The 20,324-nt window shown below is 43.0% G+C and overlaps 1 protein-coding gene across 1 annotated transcript; it reads left to right on the plus strand.

The window, feature by feature from the left end:
• Window positions 1-2,391: 2,391 nt before the first annotated feature.
• tacr3a (tachykinin receptor 3a) lies at window positions 2,392-18,594 on the plus strand. Its single transcript, XM_057036457.1, has 5 exons — window positions 2,392-3,264; window positions 5,343-5,531; window positions 6,113-6,263; window positions 14,810-15,006; window positions 15,596-18,594. The coding sequence occupies exons 1-5, from the start codon at window positions 2,897-2,899 to the stop codon at window positions 15,918-15,920; spliced, it is 1,230 nt and encodes a 409-aa protein (XP_056892437.1). The 5' UTR covers window positions 2,392-2,896; the 3' UTR covers window positions 15,921-18,594.
• Window positions 18,595-20,324: the final 1,730 nt, after the last annotated feature.

Genomic DNA, 20,324 nt, shown 5'->3' on the forward strand with positions numbered 1-20,324 from the left:
AAACATTTAGGTGAGATTAGAACTGCAATAACCCCACGTAGTCAGACAAAGACCACCGAAAGGCTCCGCGAAACGTTCCGTTGAAACGTTGCTCTTCTCAGCATCATCTGGTGCGATTAGATTTGGTGACGGGACAGAGTCAGCGGACGTTTATACGTAGGAAATGAGACAGACTTCAGCAGTGGAACATCCTACAATCTCTCAGGGAGCCGATAAATGCCAGTAGGATAATAAAACGGCACAGTTTTCAGTGGTTTTGTCTCTTCTTCACAAGATAATTGAAGAAAAAGCTCAGCGAAACGAAGATCCGCTACGTTCTTCCATTCTGGAACGAAGAGAAACGGCTCTTTGAACGAGGCTTTCCTTAAACTGAATCTCCCGCTTTGGCTGCCTTTAAATAAATTTACACTAAATGCGACAACCTATGTGCAAATGCTCGGCTCGTGTTGCCATATCTGGTGATGGGACATTTTGGGTGAGTCTCCACTGCAGATGCTGACCTCTCGTTAGGCTCTGATGGACAGATTCAGGAGTGGAAATGCAGAATTCCAAACGAGCACTTTAGCTCAGGCGACAGGTCGATATTAACATAATCGCTTAAATCAGGGTAGCAGCATCCAAAAACAAAAGCTCCCGGTGAGCAACATAAACTAATTTATCAAAGCACCAGACGGAGCAGCTCGGGGGAAAAAAAGCCCCGCTTGAATGCACGCCGCGGGGAGAACAGGACTCTCTCCCATGTAACGTAAGGGAAGGAGAAAATGAGAGGATGGAGGCACAATGAGATGAGCAAGGAAGACAATCAAGACGATCAGACAGCTGAGAGGGAGACAGGAAGAGAGAACAATGACGCCAACAAGAATATCTTTCCAGCAAAGATAACTAAAACACGGCAAGAGAAGCTCACAGTGACCAGATGACATTAAAGCTCAAATCTTCAGCTCAAATCTTCTAAAGGCCATATTTATATGAAGCGTGACATCATCAAGCTTGAGCACAGGAGGAGCAGTGCAACTAGATTAAATCTTAGACAAGATTAGTAGTTAAAAACATAAATACTCCTTATACGTGTAATTCAAGCAGATTTCTTAACCTGGAACCAGTGGAAGAAGCATTTAGCAGCATTTATCGTTTGAGTCTTGTGACGTAAGCTTGAGATGAAAGGGCTGTCGTGGTGCTATTTCTCTGCACAACAGTGATCTAGACTCTCTGGGCTCATAACTGATGACCTTTGCTGTGGTGGAACAAATGTGGCCCAACCTGATTCCAGTTTAGCTCAATCCAGTCCAAAGTCCTATTCTTCACTGATTTAAACATTATTTCGGCGCAATTTAGCATTAGCATCTCCCTCTATCAGACTCCAATAACATTATTTTAGCTTTTCAAATGAGCAGAGATGATAACTCACCCTCGAACATTTGAGTTAGATATTTAATAGAGTTAATAATAACAACAAAACACAGGACGGCACCTGTAGCCGTTGGTGTGTATTCAGACTAAAGTCTGAGGGCTACACATCACATGTTCCCTTTCATCATTACTGGAGACGAACAAATGAGGGACACGTGTAGGACAGTGGTCAGACCCTGAATTAATTAAAGCTAAGTAATTGGAAAGAGCCGATACGGCAACAGCTGACATAGCTGGATGCCTTCACGGCCAACATATTCGTCAGCGAGAGATGTGAAAATCCATTCCACAAGGTCCTCTGACGCACTCGTGCCAAAGAAAATGAGCCCACAGAAGCTCATTAAGCAGACAGAATAGACACGGGGACAAGATGGAGCCTGAAAATATGCATGCTGCGCAAATGAAGAGTTAAATGATTTAATGAGCACGGCGCCTGAATATCAGCACTGATGTTCAAGTACATATCAAACATACTTTGGGTGCAGCTTACATCACCAGTTAAATCAACAAATTCATTCTGGTTATTTCCAATCCAACAGTTAATTCAAATCAGCATGAACAAGCAGGGACTGATAGTGATTTCCTCTCATTGTAATCAAGGATAGCTGGACATAATCCTGCCTCAGAAGCAGTATTAATGGGGAAAATCACGTTAAACTCTCAGTGTTAGGTGGCGCTTTCACTCACAAAATGCATTCTAAACTATGATAAGTCTCTTTTCTGCCGCACTTTCTGCCTTAAACTCGCCATTAACTTTCTCTTGTTGGAACGCAAGCTCGGAAGATCCACTTGGCTTAATGAGACGTGGCCTGTTTTCAATTAGATGCGATCGGTGGCTAAATGTGCACATGCTGAGGTAGAGGAGCGCCACCAGCTAGAGAAGCCGATGAAGGACGTTTATCTGATGTGAACGCACGAATGTCTGGAGGGGTCTTCATCCTGTGACTTGTGAATACTGATGTGACAGAAACGGGGAGAGGTGCAGCCTTTTCACCGACAGGGAGGTGTGGACCGAACGTACAAGGCGCATTCTTGCTTTCCTGCGTCTGTAAAACGCTAAAAGGATCCACACGCACCGCCTGCCAACGACTAAACAAGATGATCCACTGAACACAAATAAAACGGACCCACAGGGCCACGTCCGTCATTCCCTTCGTCTAAAACGGCAACCAGAATTATCAGTCAATCTCTCGAACCATTTGTGCCATTTGTGCGTCACTGAGTGCGCACGGCGCCCTGCCTGTTGCTGCGGCCGCTGCTGGAGGAGGAGGGAGAGGAAGAAGAGAAGCCGTACTTAAATCCTATTCAGGCACCGGATAGTACCCGGCACTTGTTACACCCGCACTAAAAAGCGCGGATGAGACTCAAGTGTTCCGTTTTGCGATGGCGATTTTTAAACTTTGAGCGAGCGCGTTTTGGATTCTGTGGGCGAAACAGGCGCGTCAAAGAACCAGGACAGCCATACGTTTGATCAAAGGAGAAGAGGATGGCACCTTCACTCAACGGATCCAACATCACCGCCAACTACACCAACCAGTTCGTGCAGCCTCCGTGGCGCGTCGCGCTCTGGTCCGTCGCGTACAGCTTCGTGCTGGCGGTGGCGGTGTTCGGGAACCTGATCGTCATCTGGATCATTCTCGCCCACAAGCGCATGAGGACGGTGACCAACTACTTTATCCTCAATTTGGCTTTTTCGGACGCGTCCATGGCCGCGTTCAACACTTTGATCAACTTCATCTACGCCGCTCACGGGGAGTGGTACTTCGGCAAAGCCTACTGTAAATTCCACAACTTTTTCCCCGTCACGTCTGTGTTTGCGAGCATCTACTCGATGACTGCCATCGCCGTGGACAGGTGGGCTCACCAAACACCCTCCCTGGGGTGTGTTGGGCTGAATATGCTCTCTGGAACTCAATTTAAATCACTAGTTTAATATTCTTAACATTTTCCCTGTTTAATTAATCCCGTTAACTCTTTAGGAAATCTGACTCCATTTTTTTTAACATGACTGATTTTTTTTTAAATTTTGTAAAATGAGAAATTTAAAGCCATTTGTCATAAATTTCACACAACACACAGCCTGCATCCATCTGTAATGGACCCTGTAGGGATTCTCTTGCATGTTTTAGTAATAGAGGGGTGGATAATTAATTATCAATATTCTATAAGGCCTTGGACAGCAGGGGGACTGCAATCTCACACAGCATTGGCTTTCTAAGTACTATAATTCATCCTTCTTTTTTTTGCAAAGGATCAGCATTGCACTGGGGACATGTACTCTGCCGCCACCCCTTTCGAAGCATTTGTGCTGCCTGACCCTCTTGTTTTCTGTCACGTCCAGTCGCTAATCTGTCTTTCTCTCTGCCTCTGTGGCTTCCAGTAATGTGGTGATGCAGTCATACAGGGTTTGATACTGATCAGGAGCCCATTATATGTCACAGTGTTTGAATAAAGGGATTAGACTGATGAGGGGAGCAGCCACGGGCAGAGCAGAATGAGCGCACTGACGCTCGCGGCAGCGTCATGCAATCGCAACGTGTGCTGTCGCCAAGCATCTGCAGCCTTTGGTGGCGCGGCGAGATGTTTTTCCTTCCACCGAGAGTTCTCCTTGACGCCCCCACAGCGATCGCTGCATTTCCTGAGGCAGTTCCTGGTTTGGCTGCTCCACACCAACTTCCGTGCGTTTGTATTTTTGGTCCGTGATGTCCGTTCCATTTTGTCAAGTGTGGAACACGGGCGCGACCTGCATACCGCAGCTGTAACCTCCGGCCATGTTTTTTTTGTAACCTCAGCATGGTCCTGTCTCTGCTCTGATGTCTTGAAATGGCATGAGGCCACAGTTCACGATCATCTGGATTTGTCCTTCCTGCGTACTCCCTGTGCTTGTTTCCCTGAGGCACTGCGGCGACATAAATATGCAGGTTGTCCTGTAAGCAAGGCTGGCAAACACCTCGCAGCTTTTCATAAAGCCGAGTATTTCCGTTGGTCACGCATTTATTGCCTCTTGTGGAAATGAAATGTCCTCATTTCAGCTCTGCGATGATGTTCATTATGTGAATATGATGCGTGAAACTGTGAAGTGAGTGCGGGATTATTTTGGCTGCATTCAGGCGTCAGAACAGCCGTGAGGAGAGGAAGTCCTTAGGAAAGCCACCTAAATTCAGAAGTTGGAAGCCAAGTTTTAATGCAAAGCCTCGCACAGATCAGTAGGTTGACCGGTGCTGAAGTGAGGGGCAGTAGAAGACAAAAGAGAAAGACCATGAAGGTGTATATAATGCTTTGTTGCATATACCGAGAGTCTCTGCCAAGATGCTGTCTGGTGTTTAAACAGGACACGGTGATAAAGGGACTGTTAGGACGCTGTAGTCACACGGTCACGCGGCTTTGGTTTCTGAACAAAGTGCTTGCTAAAAAGAGAGGAGGAAAAAAGCCTTGATTGATTAATGTGCTGCTGTAAATGTTTGTAATACCCAACACAATCGACGCTGACACGTCTGGAAATGCCCGCTGATGCGTGGTCCTGTTTCCCTCTATACAAGGCTCCTCACAGTCGTAATTAGAAAACAATTCTGGCCCCATCGGCTTTGGGAGCTTGTTGAATCCCAAGTAACTACGTAGATGATGCAGTGGCACGTACATGATTGGACAGCTACCAATTTATTCATGCGCTGACACCTGAACGGCCTACTGAGACAGCAAGATTTAATGCCACGGAATTACTAATGCAGCACCTCTTTTGTTGGCCACTGAAGATCTGCAGTTGCTGAGTTGATACACTGACACATTGCACAGATTGAATTTGTAGCTGTGAGTTGTCAAAATTATACCTTTGGTTCTTAGCAAGCGGCTAAGTCAGGCTTCCCTTCTAAATTTTGATAGGATATTTGTTTAACCAATCATGGATTGTTAACCCGCTGACCTCTGACCTGCAGGTACATGGCCATCATCCATCCGCTGAAGCCCCGCCTGTCGGCGAAGGCCACCACAGGGGTCATCATCTGTATCTGGAGTCTGGCTGTGGTTCTGGCCTTCCCTCTCTGTTACTTCTCCACCACCATTGTTCTGCCTCACAAGACCGTCTGCTTCGTGGCCTGGCCGCGCAGTGCCGACGACTCCTTCATGTAAGATGCCACAACGCAGCTCAGTTCAGCTTCGTTCGTCTCTTTGGTTCATGATAAGGATACAGAGTCATTTAGGGTTTAGTCTACCTTTGTCGTTCTCTATTGTGCTGATGCAGGGACCTCTCTCAGTCGTGCTTCAAGGTGATGTGTTCCAAATGACGAGTGCTCAGGTTTGTTTTGGGCCCCAAGCAATCAGCCTGCACAGTTAATGTGGGTCCGGTTTGAGTGTGCACTTAATCTAAGACAAAAGTCTGCTGGGTCACTACACAAATAGCTGAACCCAAATGAGATCCTGGCACAAACAATTACTGTTTTGCTCATCCATCAGAGTTAAAGAGGATTAACTCAAGACAGGATGTTTCCACTTTGTAAAATTTACTTTAATTTCTGCTCATCTGCTGTCAAAATCTATAGGCTGAGGCTGTTATATTGCTTCACTACCACCTACCAGCAGGTGGCAAACAGGAACGTTTTCCTTCATTCCCTTAAAGCTTAATGTCTCCTGTGTTTTATGATTCATGCTCTTTGATTTATTTCAAATGAATCAATTGTAATCCTCAACGCTCTGCATTCCTTCCAAGGTATCATATCATAGTCATCGTTCTGGTCTACCTGCTGCCTCTGCTGGTCATGGCCATCACGTACACCATCGTGGGAATGACGCTCTGGGGAGGGGAGATTCCTGGAGACTCCTCCGACAACTATCATGGACAGCTCAGAGCTAAAAGGAAGGTCAGTGTGTGCATGTGTGTGCATTTGTATGTTCTCTGTGTGCTTGCACGATGATGTTTGAGGCCTGTGGGTGACTCTCAGCATCAGGATCTTTATATGGTGAACCTGGAGTGATTTGTAATAATGTCGGCCTCAGCAGTCGTGGGCTTCAGGCAATAATCACTAACCTAAATCAAATATGTAAGGTCTATTAGGGACTTTATTGGGAAATGGCACTCAGGAGCAATGTGGGTTCTTTTTTAAACTGGCAGTGTGGAAAAAAAAGTGTTGTATTTTACCGTTTCTGTTAGTCTCGTAAAACCACGCGAACTAAGACATGCAATAGTTTGTACTTTACAATCGATTGAGCATTTGCAACTTTAAACGCAGACGTATTTCATAACCCTTGTGTCAAAGTGTTGTTAGTAAAGGCAATTTCAAAGTCATCACACTTGAAGAACTGGCACTGAATATGCGGTAGTTATCAGTAGTAGTTATCAACTGAAACGCCGTTGTTTAAAGCAGCTCAACCCTTAAACCAGAGCCAGTGTGTCAATTTGAATACATTACCGATGTGGATGGTGGCGTGAGCACTTTCAAGGACATCACAGAATGCGTCCACCTGCCCTCGATCAATTCTCCCTATTCAGAGAGGCACACGCTTGTTGAAGCCCTCTCTGAAACCTCATGCCATTACTTCAGGTGGAATAGATTGAATGCGTGTTCCATTTGATTTGGAAATACTGGAATTTGATTTGGAATTTGTGGAAGTATTTCCTCACTGCTGATTGTAAAGCCAACGGCTGCAGCTTTAGTGGCTGCTGAACCCCGTGTTTACATCTGTCCTGGAACAGCTACGCAAGTGAAGAAGAGCCAGAACCTTGTGAACTAAAGAAAGGCCTGTTCTCCGTTCATACATCAACGCCTAAGATTTTAAAAGCGTCACAGAGCCTCGGATCAAAACGGAGCATGTTTATGTCAGCCGCACTGTTTGCGGTAATTATCATCACTTTTGTTGCAGTTCTGCCATTGCAGATAAGATCTTCTTGGTTTTTTTGTGAACAACGTCTTTCATCAGCAGCCAATTGCACAAATGGGCGTCTAATTTTTCCTACAATAAACAATGATAGTTGGGAAATAAACAGATACTGTAAGAGGAAAAAATAACATCATTATTTTGTGGACTTGAGATATAAGATGTGTGTAGACCACTGCAGAAACTCAACATTGAGTCAATGGGAACAAATTTGTTGGCTCTCAAATGTAGCTACATTTACTCTAAATATGAGGTGGAGAGGAAATTGGTTGCAAAACTGGGTAATTTTGTAGGTATACTGGGCAGGCATGTGTGGTGATTTTGCTGGATTGTTGTCAGCCAACAATCATAATTAGCAAATTAGTCACCTCACAGCTGATATTCTACACGTGCAATTCCCAAATAATGGAAGCAAAAGGTGGGGTTTTAATTTTTTTTCCCCTACTATTGTTAAAGTCTTTCAGCCTGATCTGATAAAATCATCATTGTCCTCCTTGAGGATCAAAATAAGGTGAACTTGTCACAGGAACTGCCCAAATAAACACCACACCCCACTGGACAACCGCTCCACCTCCATGAAGGACGATCACCAACATCAACTGCAGCCTTGGCACGAACTCCTCCTGCCACCTACTGAAGGTTTCAAATCTGTGAAGAAGACATCTGTCAGATCCTCAGGAAACAAAAAACAGGACAGAGTCTCACTTGCCTTCCTTAAAGTCTGCCAGGACCACTCAGATCTTCAGCAGTTCCCTCAGAGCAGTGAGAAGTTCCCTCATGCTTCAAAAGCCCCATCATCATCCCCGTCCCAAAGAAACCCAGGATAACAGGAGTATATAGGCGAGTCTGTCCTGTGCACCTCAGTAACCTCACCTACCAAATATAGCACATGGAGTCTGTAGTGGAGCTGAAAGGGTTGTTGGTGAATTCCTCTCAGAACATCTCAGAACCACCAGAGCAGCTCCTTCACCACTGGCCGTCTCTCTCATGAACAATTAAGAGTCCCTGAGGAAATCATTTAGGAGCATGTGCTTCACTGGTAATTAAACTCTTTCTGATTCTGATACGGATTCTTCCTGCTCTTTAAGGGATTGGTTGGAAGAATAGTATGTAAGGGGCAAAGGTCACTGAAATGAACCCGAAAAATGTCATTTTTTCATAAAATGAACCTAGAATTGTTTGTATTTTAGCAATTTTCTATCCAGTTTCAGCGTAATGATACATTTTTCATCCAGGTCACACAGGTGACGATAGTGATCGTATCATTTTTTTTCCACAATCACACATCCATTGTTGAAGGGTCCTGAAGGTTGTGTTCACAGTCAAAAATGGCGCTAACGAGTCGTCATCGTTCTACTGCCTGAACATCTGTGTAAAACTATATGATCGCGCCATCAATGCGCATCATCACCTGTTGTCCTCGCAGCAATAATTCATGTAAAAGATACAGCAATTCTCAAAATTGATAAAAAGCATTTTATTAGACTTGTAACTGTGATAAAAAGTAATGCCCACATTAGCTGCAATCAAGCCCGGTAGCTCCTCACGCAAGATCTAATCAGAGCCCGAAACTAACACATTCAGGTGAAACATTTTTTCCAGCAGATCAATTATGTTTACATCATTACTGTACTCTAATGGGTGCAATTCAAGCAGGTTTTAGTAAGAACCCTGACCAATTTCCAAGTGTATCCCTCAGTGAAAGGTAAATTTAAGTGCTCACTGCCGCACAAGCTCTTATCTCACAGCCAACTGTGTCCGTGGGGAAAAGAAGAAAAGAAAGAGTTCAGAATTATGACTAAAAAAAATTGAACATTGGCATTGCCTGGGGGACAAAGAACAGAGAATGTTTTCAAGATAATATACACAATGTGTTGGTGAATGAATACACACTTAATTAGACAATTAGAGACTTGGAGGTGAACACACACACTTGTCTTCCTCTGGATCAATTCACTCCTCCCCATGCGGAGATCTCATTATGCAGGAGTACGCTCTTAAATAACCATTGTGCTTCATCTTGTCTCTAATCGAGCAAAACATTCTTCTTCTCGAAGCAATATATGTTTATAATCACACCCTGGCTACCTGTTGCTGCTGATAATATACCACCACTGTTGTCAGCGCGTCTAATGACACTTCGTCTGATTGGAAAGTTGTGATTTACAGATGGAGCGTTGCTGTTTGATTTGTCTGACATACAAGCCAACATAAATACAGTTTGACATTGGAATATACGCCTCTTTCCGCCTCGCGGATTTGATGTGAAAAAGGTTGTTGATTACACAGAGGCGCTCAAGAAATGCACGGTTAGCATAAGGAACGCCTCAGTCTAGTATTCATGCACTACTGGACTACTCAAGGATCAAATGGTTGAGCACAAACAATAGTAATAACCTCTCTCTCATTTAGCCTCGAGAAAACTAGAAACTAGAAAAACCCTGGCCACCAGGATACGTTGGAGCCAAGCTGAGCCCACTTGGCTGCTCCTATAAAATTCTGTCAAGCAAAATAATAACCCGAATCTGTGGCAAATTGAATTTTGCTCAGTCAATTCTGTTTTAAATGGACTGCCGAGTCCATCTGTCACTGGGAACAACCCCGACTTACTTCAACTCCCGTCCATCCACCCCATTTTCTGAAAGTGACCCAGACAGGATACGTGTAGACTGGTTGGGCCAACTCCTATTCCTTGTTCCTAACAAGGGTAAAGAGCTGGTCCGGTAAGACTTAGGAGAGCCTCACACATATTCCTGCCCCTGCTTGACTATCTCCTCAGTCGAGGTCCACAGCTCCCACTCCCACTGTAGACAGGGTGGGTGAGGTTGCCTTTCCCATCTGCCACGGGGCAAGAGGCAGGGATCTGTTTAATTTCTTTCCTCTTTACTTTTTTACTGTTTACTTACTGCTGATTTTGTTTGCTCAGTCCCTCGTCTCTCTGTGTCAGGCCTTCTGTGTTAGAAGTGTGTTGTTTTCATCAGTGTCAGCCTGTGCGCTTCCCTTCTTTATTCTCCTAATGCCCCCCCCCCCCCCCTTCATGTGTATCCTTGTGGTCTCCATCGAACCACAAAATTGACAGTGTTTCAGCTTATGAAGAATTTAAAGCTTCATCTGTCAGTGTTGGGCCCTAATTCTGCTTCTCGCCCGGGTCGCTGGATCCTAACCTCTTGACTGAGGACGATCTCTACACCAGTGTTTAAATAAAGCAAATTTTGCCTCGTTAGCTTTGCGTCTGTGTGCGAGTGAGGCCCAGCAAAGCGCTCACTAAACTAAATATTGAAATAATGGAACATTGAAATATTTTCAGGCTACCAGTGGATGGTAAATGTTGCCTTGCTATTTTTCAAGTCGCGTTACATGTTTACATGTTTAATTTTTCATCCATGTCATGTAGTTATTTGGTCATTTCTCATGTTGCTTTGTGAACTGTAGGTCAGAATTACAGAGTCTCTATTTCTGCTCTGCATAATTCTTGGACAAAGTGCAACAACATGATTGTTGTTGTATTGTATCTGATATTATACAACATTTTCCCTCGCCTGTAATTGCTTCTGCAGCCTTTGAAGAGCAATTAAGCAACATCAAAGTAGTAAAAAGTGAAGCAAGATGTTCCTTTGAAGGTATTTTTATGGAATGTATGGCTTTAATGTGCTCTTCGCAGCTCTTATTCCCTCCACTGTCTGAGCTTATTTGCTTGCATTTTAAACAGAAATCTATCCAAGAGTCCCTGAATAAAACTTTTAAATGTATTTTATGGGTAACTAGGGCTCAATATTAGATTAAATTTGCTTCAGCAAAGACAGAGTGAGAAAGAAAGTTTAAAAAAAAAATAGCTGTTGGTTTTCCCACTATTTGTTATGCTGCATTTAACTTTTTATGTGATTCTGTAAACCCAGCAAAAGCCGATGGGCTTTAATTTTGGTATCTCCTGTTACCAGCACTACCAAATTGCATATTAGCTAAATATTTCATTTCACTGGAGATATTTAGTTTTACATTTGCAATTACAATGACTAACTTAACAAAAAGCCGCTATTTTGAACATGGTTGAAAGCTAAACTTAAAGCAAAATGATGCCGTTATTTGTAGGATGAGCAGCTTTACACAACAACACCCCATTTAAAAAGCCTGTGCGATAACTCCCAGAGGAGACAATAAAAATATTTTGTGTCAGTACATTGATTGGGTCTCTATTTCCTCCTCCTCCTCCTGCGTTCCAGCTCATCCAAGCAAAAAAAACAACAACAAATAAACAAACAGAAACACAGATAAAGAATTAAAAGTTATTCACTACTGACAACTTCAAAACATTCTAGTATTTTCTTATTAGAAGTCTTCCATGAGACCATTCGCAGTTTAGAAAATGTGCCCGCTGAGTTGTGGAAATGAAAAGATAAACAACCAAAGGCACGTATGCAACTGCACATGTGCCTTGTTTGACAGGGTGCTGTACAGTACGTGGAACTCAAAACACAGCCTGGATCTCAGGAAATAGCCGTCCAATTCTGCTGGAATTCTCCTCTGCTTATCTTCCACCGTGGCACCTTCACAGCGCCGACCTAAATGACTGTGATTAGTCTGAAGAAGTACAAACAAGTCAGGGAGACTATTTTCCATTCCAGGATGATAATGGATCCATCCTTCTAGGGCTCCCCTGCCTCTCTATGAAATTTGAAAGATGAATGTATCATCGCTTTGAATTGATTAAACTGCACACCAGTCTATGTGATGCACATTAAAGTAATTCCTCACGCATTTATGTTACTCTTTCATCCCTTTATTAATCTCTTGTGAACTGCTGATCATTTCTAACCGCGCCTTAGATGCTCAGATTTGGGCCTACATGAGTGTGTTTGTCTTGCAAAGATGTGGTTAGATTACAAAATAAGAACCCTTCAGGAGGAATCTGACAATACGTTTTAAACTAGCTTTTTTATGGCTATATGTACACACGAGTAGTCATATACTGAGCTTCCAGACACATTATTCCTTCTGGTTTTCTCAGTGGACAGAGAGAATTGTACCCAGAACGTTTGTGCTATGACTGATTTGGTTACAGCTCCACACATTGCCTCTAACAATCTGAAGAAGAAAATCTTCTGTTTATCAGAAGAACTTCTACCCCTACTTCTCAAGCGCATGTATCTTCTGTGGTGTGTGTGTGTGTGTGTGTTTTTTCCCCCGAGCATGTGTCAAGACAAGGAGAAGCGAAACAGCCACATACTGAAAATGTTTAAGAAGCTAGTTTCATATAAAATACCCTGTGTATACACGCAATAAAGCTGACAGATTGTAATGAGTTCAATCCAAACATGGTGCATTCAGAAGGCAGCAAAGAGGACAAATCTGTTCAAATTCTGAAGTTTATTTACACACTCACAACCTGCTAGCAGTTAAAAGATAGTATTGTGGTCTGCACTATGTATTCAGGAGCCCCCTCGTCCCTGCAAAAACGTAATTTACATTACTATCATATCCAGAAATCTCCAGCCACTATTTTGAGGTCGATGCTGTTGGAGAGAGTCGCCAAGGAATTCACCATTGTCCTTAGGTTTCGTGGTATTTGCTAAAACCAGTAAATAAATTGAAGGAATTTAGGCTTGAAGGAATTGTGTGAAGAGACGATGGAGGTAAAAACTATTGGGGCCTAAACAAAAGTGCCTCCATATTGTCAAAATCTCAAGATGGTGTTTATTTGGGGTAATCTGCTGGCAGCCGACATGTCGCCACTGATCACCTCTTACAGCATGGCTTCTGTCATCCCACTAACGTATGCAGTCAGAAGAACCAGTGCCAAGACTTGTGTTTGGATTTGAGGAGGGACTCCCTCGTGTCTGCTCTGAATCTGTTTCGCACACTCGGAGAAGTCACGCACGGCTCATATTTTACCACCCAGAGGGAATCCAGAAACAGACACCTCGGCTGTACCATAGTAGTCAGGCAGCTAATGTGTAGAAATTACCGCTAATGACATCCTCAGTTGACAGCTTGTTTAAAATCATGTTGTTGTCAGATATACGGGGAGTCTCCTACATCTATATGACATAAAACCTTAATACTGTATTCACATTTAACAATTGTAGTTTTCAGTTACAACTGACATTCCAGACGACTACCCATGAACTTGAGTAATCCAATAATCACCTCTCGTCCTTCCCTGGTTACTGGTGATGATGAGCAGCTGAAGTAAGGTGCTATTGTGGAGATTACAGATTGCCAAGTGTAATATAGTGATTATGTTTTTTTATACAAGTCAAAACATTGACAATAATATATCATTTGAAAAGTAAAGTGTCCTCTTTGGACTCATGCGAGGACTTATCCCAGTTTGCGAAATCCAGTGTCGTGTCTACGTCTTCATAGCGGGTGATCCCGATGGTACCTTAGATGGTAGTCTGTACCACTTGTGAATGGCTGACTGAGAGCGAATGAGTGGATGTGACATGTGTTTTAAAATGTTTTGAGGAGTCGGGAATTGAAGCACACGTGTCTCTGGCAGAAGCTAAATAAAGCCGGCGAGCAAACAGAGGGAAACAGATAGATGGTTCCAGTCGGGAGGAGACCTTCCCGTTCAAACAGAAAGCAAAAACAAGGACAAAGCAGCACTTCAATAACTGACAGAAGAGAGTATCGATGACCAATCAGGGAAACCTCTGAGGTGAGCGAAATTGGGAGAATTATAAATAATGTTTGAGTGACATTTTCATTAATTTTTGAAATGTCACGAATATCAGCGTTGTTGTGCCTCGCAGCAAGTTCTGAAGCAAACCAGATAGAATAATTGAAGACCCAGATCTGGCAATAAAACAGTCTGGACCAAAAATGACGTGTAATCCAAGAAGTTACTCAACATCAGAGTCGTCTGAAATCAAACCGCGTGTCTGGTAAACTGTATAATTGTGCCGGTGACGCTGCGAGGGTGGCGGTGTTGTGGTTAGCACTGCTGGTGGCTTACAGCTAGAAGGTCCCTGGGTCCAGGAGTGGAGTGTTCTGCCCTGTGCATTCTCTCCAGCATCCCCCCACAAAGACAAAACATCCAGGGAGGCAGGTAGATTGGAGACGCTTAGGTGTGACCTGGCGACCTGGTGTAGCCCAAAGACAGCTGAGATGGGCTCCAGCCAGAAGTAAGATAATGATTGATGGATGACATTTAGTTCTGTATGTTCCATATAGTTTCTGCTTTGGCCCACCTGATTCTAATCTCCTTTATCACTCCTGAAAAGTTGATTGTTTGCTTCGAGTGTGTCGGTGCAGGCAGCCATGCTGGAGGTGTCCAGGACAAATGTTGATTCAGTTTAATTTTGGACATTAAAACACCTTATAATCCCACTGAGAATCCATGAAATTAAGCAATGCAGTGATTTTTCGTTTGAAGGGATTAAAACCCTAAAAACAGTGTTCACACATTATCCTCTCTGTCCTTCAATAGCACTCGTATTCATGTTTTATCTGTCCTAAAAAGTTATTTAACATCAGCCTCAAATGGTAAAAGACTTTCAGACTTTTCATTTTCGCTATCCCCTTTTTTCAGGTAGTGAAGATGATGATCATTGTGGTGCTGACCTTTGCCCTCTGCTGGCTGCCCTATCACGTTTACTTCATCGTGACGGGGCTCAGCAAGCAGCTGAGCAAGCAGAAGTACATCCAGCAGGTGTACCTGTCTGTGCTGTGGCTGGCGATGAGCTCCACCATGTACAACCCCATCATCTACTGCTGCCTCAACAGCAGGTGAGTGAAGGACAAATACAGCGACTCATGCTAAAGGAAGTGCTGGATTTTTTGATGCACTACAAAAATAAAAGTCATGGTTTCTCACTGGGTTTCCACCGGGAGTCTCAGGGCACCCAAACATGAGGTCATCAGCTGTTTTTAACGCTCACCTGTTCAGAAAAGCAGCGTTTGAACGAGTTAAAAAGTCAATAATTGCGTTTACAAGCACATACAAATAGGAATTCCCGTGGTAGTTCAATGACATAAAATGCATGTGGACGCCATAGCTCGCCTGGAATGGGCCCCGAGTAGTCCGACTATAGCCGAACCGCCACCCTAGATGGACAACCAGTAGCCGCCATGCTTATGTATCTGAAAGAACGCAATATTTTAAAGTAAATGGATGGACGCAACAACCTGAAACCTGATACTCTCTGTATCCTTTTGCAATATACATTCGCCACATGCACCTCTATTAACACAGTGCAACAGCATGTCACATAGTGACGCATAAATACGCGCTTAGTGAGACCCAGAGAGCACCTAATCAATACCGTCCTCTTGTCGGCACCCCCTCTGACCCCGTGTCTCCCCGTGTGACCCCTAGGTTTCGAGCGGGCTTCAAGCGTGCGTTCCGTTGGTGTCCGTTCATTAAGGTGTCCAGCTACGATGAGTTAGAGTTACGCTCCTCGCGGCTCCACCCAACACGCCAAAGCAGCATGTACACGCTGACCCGAATGGATACAACCATGGTGATGGTTTACGACCATGTGGATGGCGACGGCGTGGCCGGCTCTGTGAGGAATCCCTCTCGGTCTAGCAAGAAGAGAAGCTACATCACGTCTCGCCACACGGAGATCACTGGATCCAACGGTGTCTCCGGAAGGGTCCAGAATGGCGGAGCTCTGACAGCTAGGTCTGAGTTCTGTTGAAGGTTCTTCCTACAGAGATAGATGTAATCACACACACAAACCACTGTACATAAAAAGGTGCACGTGTGTTCGAGAAATGTATGCATTGAACTGTCGTATCAGTGATTTTTTGTTTTGCACACTGGAGCTCAGATGGATTAAATAACAGGCGGTTGATGAAGTCCCAGGGCTCTGTCTAAATGATAATCTCATCTACCTGATAAAAGTCTGCATCAATGATGGTTCTGTCTTAAAGAAATGATGAGGCTTCAGCATGTGGGGCTGGATTGTTTAGTTCTCCAGTTGGAAGCCCAGGACTTGATTATCTCCAAATCAGGAGGAGCCCTAATAAATCTTTGGCCGTGTGATTTCTGGAAACACTGTCGTGGACGGCGGGAAACTGGATGTGACATTAGTCTGCAGCGAGGTAGGTCGGTAAATCCAGTGTGCATTTACTAAGTAACACCTCCTAGTACATTGGAATTTGAATATTTCTCACATGTGGTGGTCTACTTTATATTTGGGTGCAGGGTTGCCTGGATGTGCATCCCTCTGGGGAGCAATCACAACACAACAAATGCAGTCAGTGCGTTGAAGCGCTAATTATTTTAGCCGCTGGCCTCCAGTATGTACATATGCCAGCGACTGTGACAAGTCAGACAATGTGATGCTCATTTTATGAATATATATTATTGTAATAGCGCCTTGAAACAATTTTGATTGTATAAGACGCTATATAAATAAAGATTGATGTATTGATTGATTGATTGAAACTGATTGACCAGACACTTGGTGTACTACAGACAACAAAAATAAGTGTGTTACTGTAAACTACAGTGTCTGTTTACCGATGCTGAGAATGTGCACTCGCAGAGAGTTGCCAGCGGAACAATCATTAATTGGTGGACTTGGTGGAAAGTGCTGAGAGTTTTAGTTACGTAACATGTCCGGAAAATGCAACTCGCTGTCGGGCAATGGACCGCAGGCAGAAATCTGTATATATTTGCCGCACATCAATAAACAGACTGCCAGACAGCGAGGGCATCGATGGAGTGCTGTTATATTTTCCACTGCCAGAGCCTTTCGAAAGGCCTCTGTCTGTTTTACTGGGGTTCCGGGGACAGTGGCGGTTCTGCTGGGTTGTTGTGGCGTTCCATGTGTGCATGTTAACTTTGATATTGACACGAATAGTACAACTCACCTGCGTCATATCACGTTACGAAAATAACAAGTGGAACCGTGCTGTGACAAGTATAATAAAAATGTAAATATAATTCAGCCTCTAAAGATGAACCCATGGTTTACAGTCAGGCGATGCACGGAGCTTCTACGAGCAGTTATTCACCACCCGTTGTTATATTTTAACATTTGGAGATGTTGAGTGGCTGTAAATGTGACAATAGCAATAGTTATATCTGTATACCTAAAACCGCTCTCACTACATATGAGAAATAATTGTGTATTTACGCAGGTACGTGGATAAAATCGTTTTCCAGCTGCAGGTCAACAAACAAGCTGTTGATCTGCTAATGTTGCTTCTGTCTGCGCTCTGTTAATTTCATCAGTATTACCATATATTTTGGTATATGTAAATGGTGAAAGTACAGCCGGATAATGCAATATTTACTGTTGCCGGAAGGTTTTGAAGGCTTTTCTTTGGACCTTTAGTGGGTGGAGAGTATCCATGCGCACTATGATGCTAATATATCATTGACCATAAAGCAAATATCAGCCTGAGAGCGACACGTGCAGAGCTGGAGCTGCTCCGCTGTGTGCTGGTGAAGGTTGTTGCATGGTGAACAATCATCAGATGTTGCACTGACATTTGGTCACCGATTATCGTCTTTACTTGTTCAGATTGTTCAAACGTCTTGAAAGTATTAAAACGAAGAATGTGAAGAAAAGCATACCGCGCTTTTTCTTTTGTCTGTTTGCTGTTGTCTCCTATTGAACATTGAATACAGGTGATTGTTTGTTTGTTATTCCGCTATTTCTCAATAGGAATATTTGCTGTTTTTTTTCTGGTTGAATGTACAGAACAAACTGTGCCTCTGTTTGTCAACATGTACAAACTATGGGTCTATTTTGTGTGTTGTGTTGTCCAGTTTTCTGCTCAGTATTTAAGCTTCACTGCAGTATTTCTCACTGTACCTTATTTCACACGTAACATACGTATGATGAAATGGGTTTGTCATTGCAAATACTGTGAATTTTACTGGGGAAACAAATAATTCGAGCTGTGGCATTTTTTTACATTATGATCGGGGATGAACGGTTTTGTAATAATCCACAACTTTTGTAACATTCTTTATCATTTGTAGCCTGTAAAACAATAAGTTATAGATAGAACTTAACCTGTTTAAATATTCTGATGTTTTAACCACCTGAAATGTAAAGAAAATTCAGTTTTACATTCAACTAGTGGTTCCGCTCAATTATAATGCGATTCCAGGGGAAGAAAACCCCCAAACGATCCGATTTATCGACTCCCCAACTCTAATTATCAGCGCCATTAAAATTCTTAAAAGTTAGCTACAGTTTTTCTGACTAAACATTACGATTGCCAGAGTTGTGGATTATAACATTAGATCGAACTATACTGATATTTAATTTGAACATAAGGTTCAAGTGTAAATGTAATATCTATGTTGGTGTTAAAAGTTAATAAACCACTCAGCACTTGTATAAATATTAATGCTTTGTCTGTTTCTTTCTTTGGATTCAGTTAAACAGCGTAAACCTGCTTTAACCAACTTTTTTTTAACTAGGGTAAGTTTTTACACCTCAGTAACTCAGGGGAGAACATTCCATTTCAACTAGTTTAATCTCATCTCACAGGTTATGAGCTCATAAAGCAGATGTGTGCCAGATGTCTCTGGACTGACGGTGTAATGGATGTTATTGTTAGGCTTTAAGGTGGAGAGTCCAGGCTAGAACAGCTCTTTAAAGTGGAGGTAATGAAACAATATCTTCATTCGCTGTCTCGTTATTGGCAGATTGGGATAATTACAGTGGTGGGTTGTTTAAACGCAACACATTAGTCTTTTACATTCGGTGATGGAGGAAAACCTGCATTTGGGTCTTTTAACTGCACTGGAAAATTTGCACCGTAAATACTTTTGAACATTTAATGTCAGTGACTAGTACTTTTAAAATGTTCTATTAAATAACCAGCCTTAATCTTTTTTTAAAAAATATTCTGAGTTAGTGTTTTAAGAGGTTGCCATTACTTTAAACACAGTAATTTTCCCTGTTTGACATTTGGGATTTACAAGAGGATAAAAACATAGAATTTCATTTCATTTTTGCAGTGTATCAGAGACGTGTGGGGGTGTGAGCGAGACCACCGCCTTCTTCCATTAGTCTCCTGGATCTTCTTTACTTTTCCTATAATTTCTAATTTCCCTTCTGTGCTTCCACTCTTGCTTCTTTTATCTGTCCTCTGCATCATTCTTTCTTCTCTGCCTAATTCAGCCTCTCTCGCTCTCTTCTGCGAGCACATGCTTCACGGCCGCCTCTGCTGGAGCCCCCGAGCTGCTGGACTTTTTGTCTTTCTTAGCTTGTTCATTAATTTCCTCCTCCAGTTGTTGAGCAGTGGCTTTAATAAGATGCGTTTGCTCTTCTCATCTTTCTTCCGTTTGTTGCTTTCTTCTCTGAAATCTGTCGGTTGCTAGCAGATGTTTATTTTGTTGGTTGCCTGCTGATTGTACTGGCTGCATTGTCTTCATTAGTTTCCTTTGAAGCTTCATTAATCCTATCATACATTTTACAGCTTGATTAAATATGATATTATTTACAAACGATATAACGTTTAAGCACTGTTCCATACATTGAAATAGCACTAAAAGGAGAATTTCATTTTCTGTGTGTAACTTGTGTGCACGTCAGGGATGGTCATGAGAGCTTTTGGGAAAAGAGTCGAAAAAAGAAGGCCAAAAATATTCAGAATGCAGAGGGTTAAATTCTCTTTTGTACATTATATTAGCCTCATGGATCTTAAACATTCTGAACGCACCCTCTCACATATGTGGGAACCAAGTGTGTCTTTATATAAAGCCTGAAAATGAATTTCATACATCAAATCTACAACGGTGTTACATTATTGATGCTGTCTGGTACGTATCAGCTAAAATGTTACATTGGTATATTTAATCAGGAAATATAGTACATGACAGGTTTCAAGTTGAGGCGTTCAGGTTCAGTGGCTGCTGAATGGAGCAGATATAAGCAGAAAAGCCCACTTCTGTCTGAATCTGCAACACTAAATAAGGCAATTGGTGCACAGTGAGCCGCGCTTGGGAGTGCTGCTATATGTCAAAGCACTTGGCAGGTCAGTTTAAAAGTGCCTCTCACCTACTGGAGCTGTGCAGAAGCAAATAAAGCTTCATTTATTTCCATAAAGCACGGCTGCTGCCAGAGCTCACG

The sequence above is a fragment of the Takifugu flavidus genome, chromosome 6 (genome assembly GCF_003711565.1).
Source record: "Takifugu flavidus isolate HTHZ2018 chromosome 6, ASM371156v2, whole genome shotgun sequence".
NCBI lineage: Eukaryota > Metazoa > Chordata > Actinopteri > Tetraodontiformes > Tetraodontidae > Takifugu > Takifugu flavidus.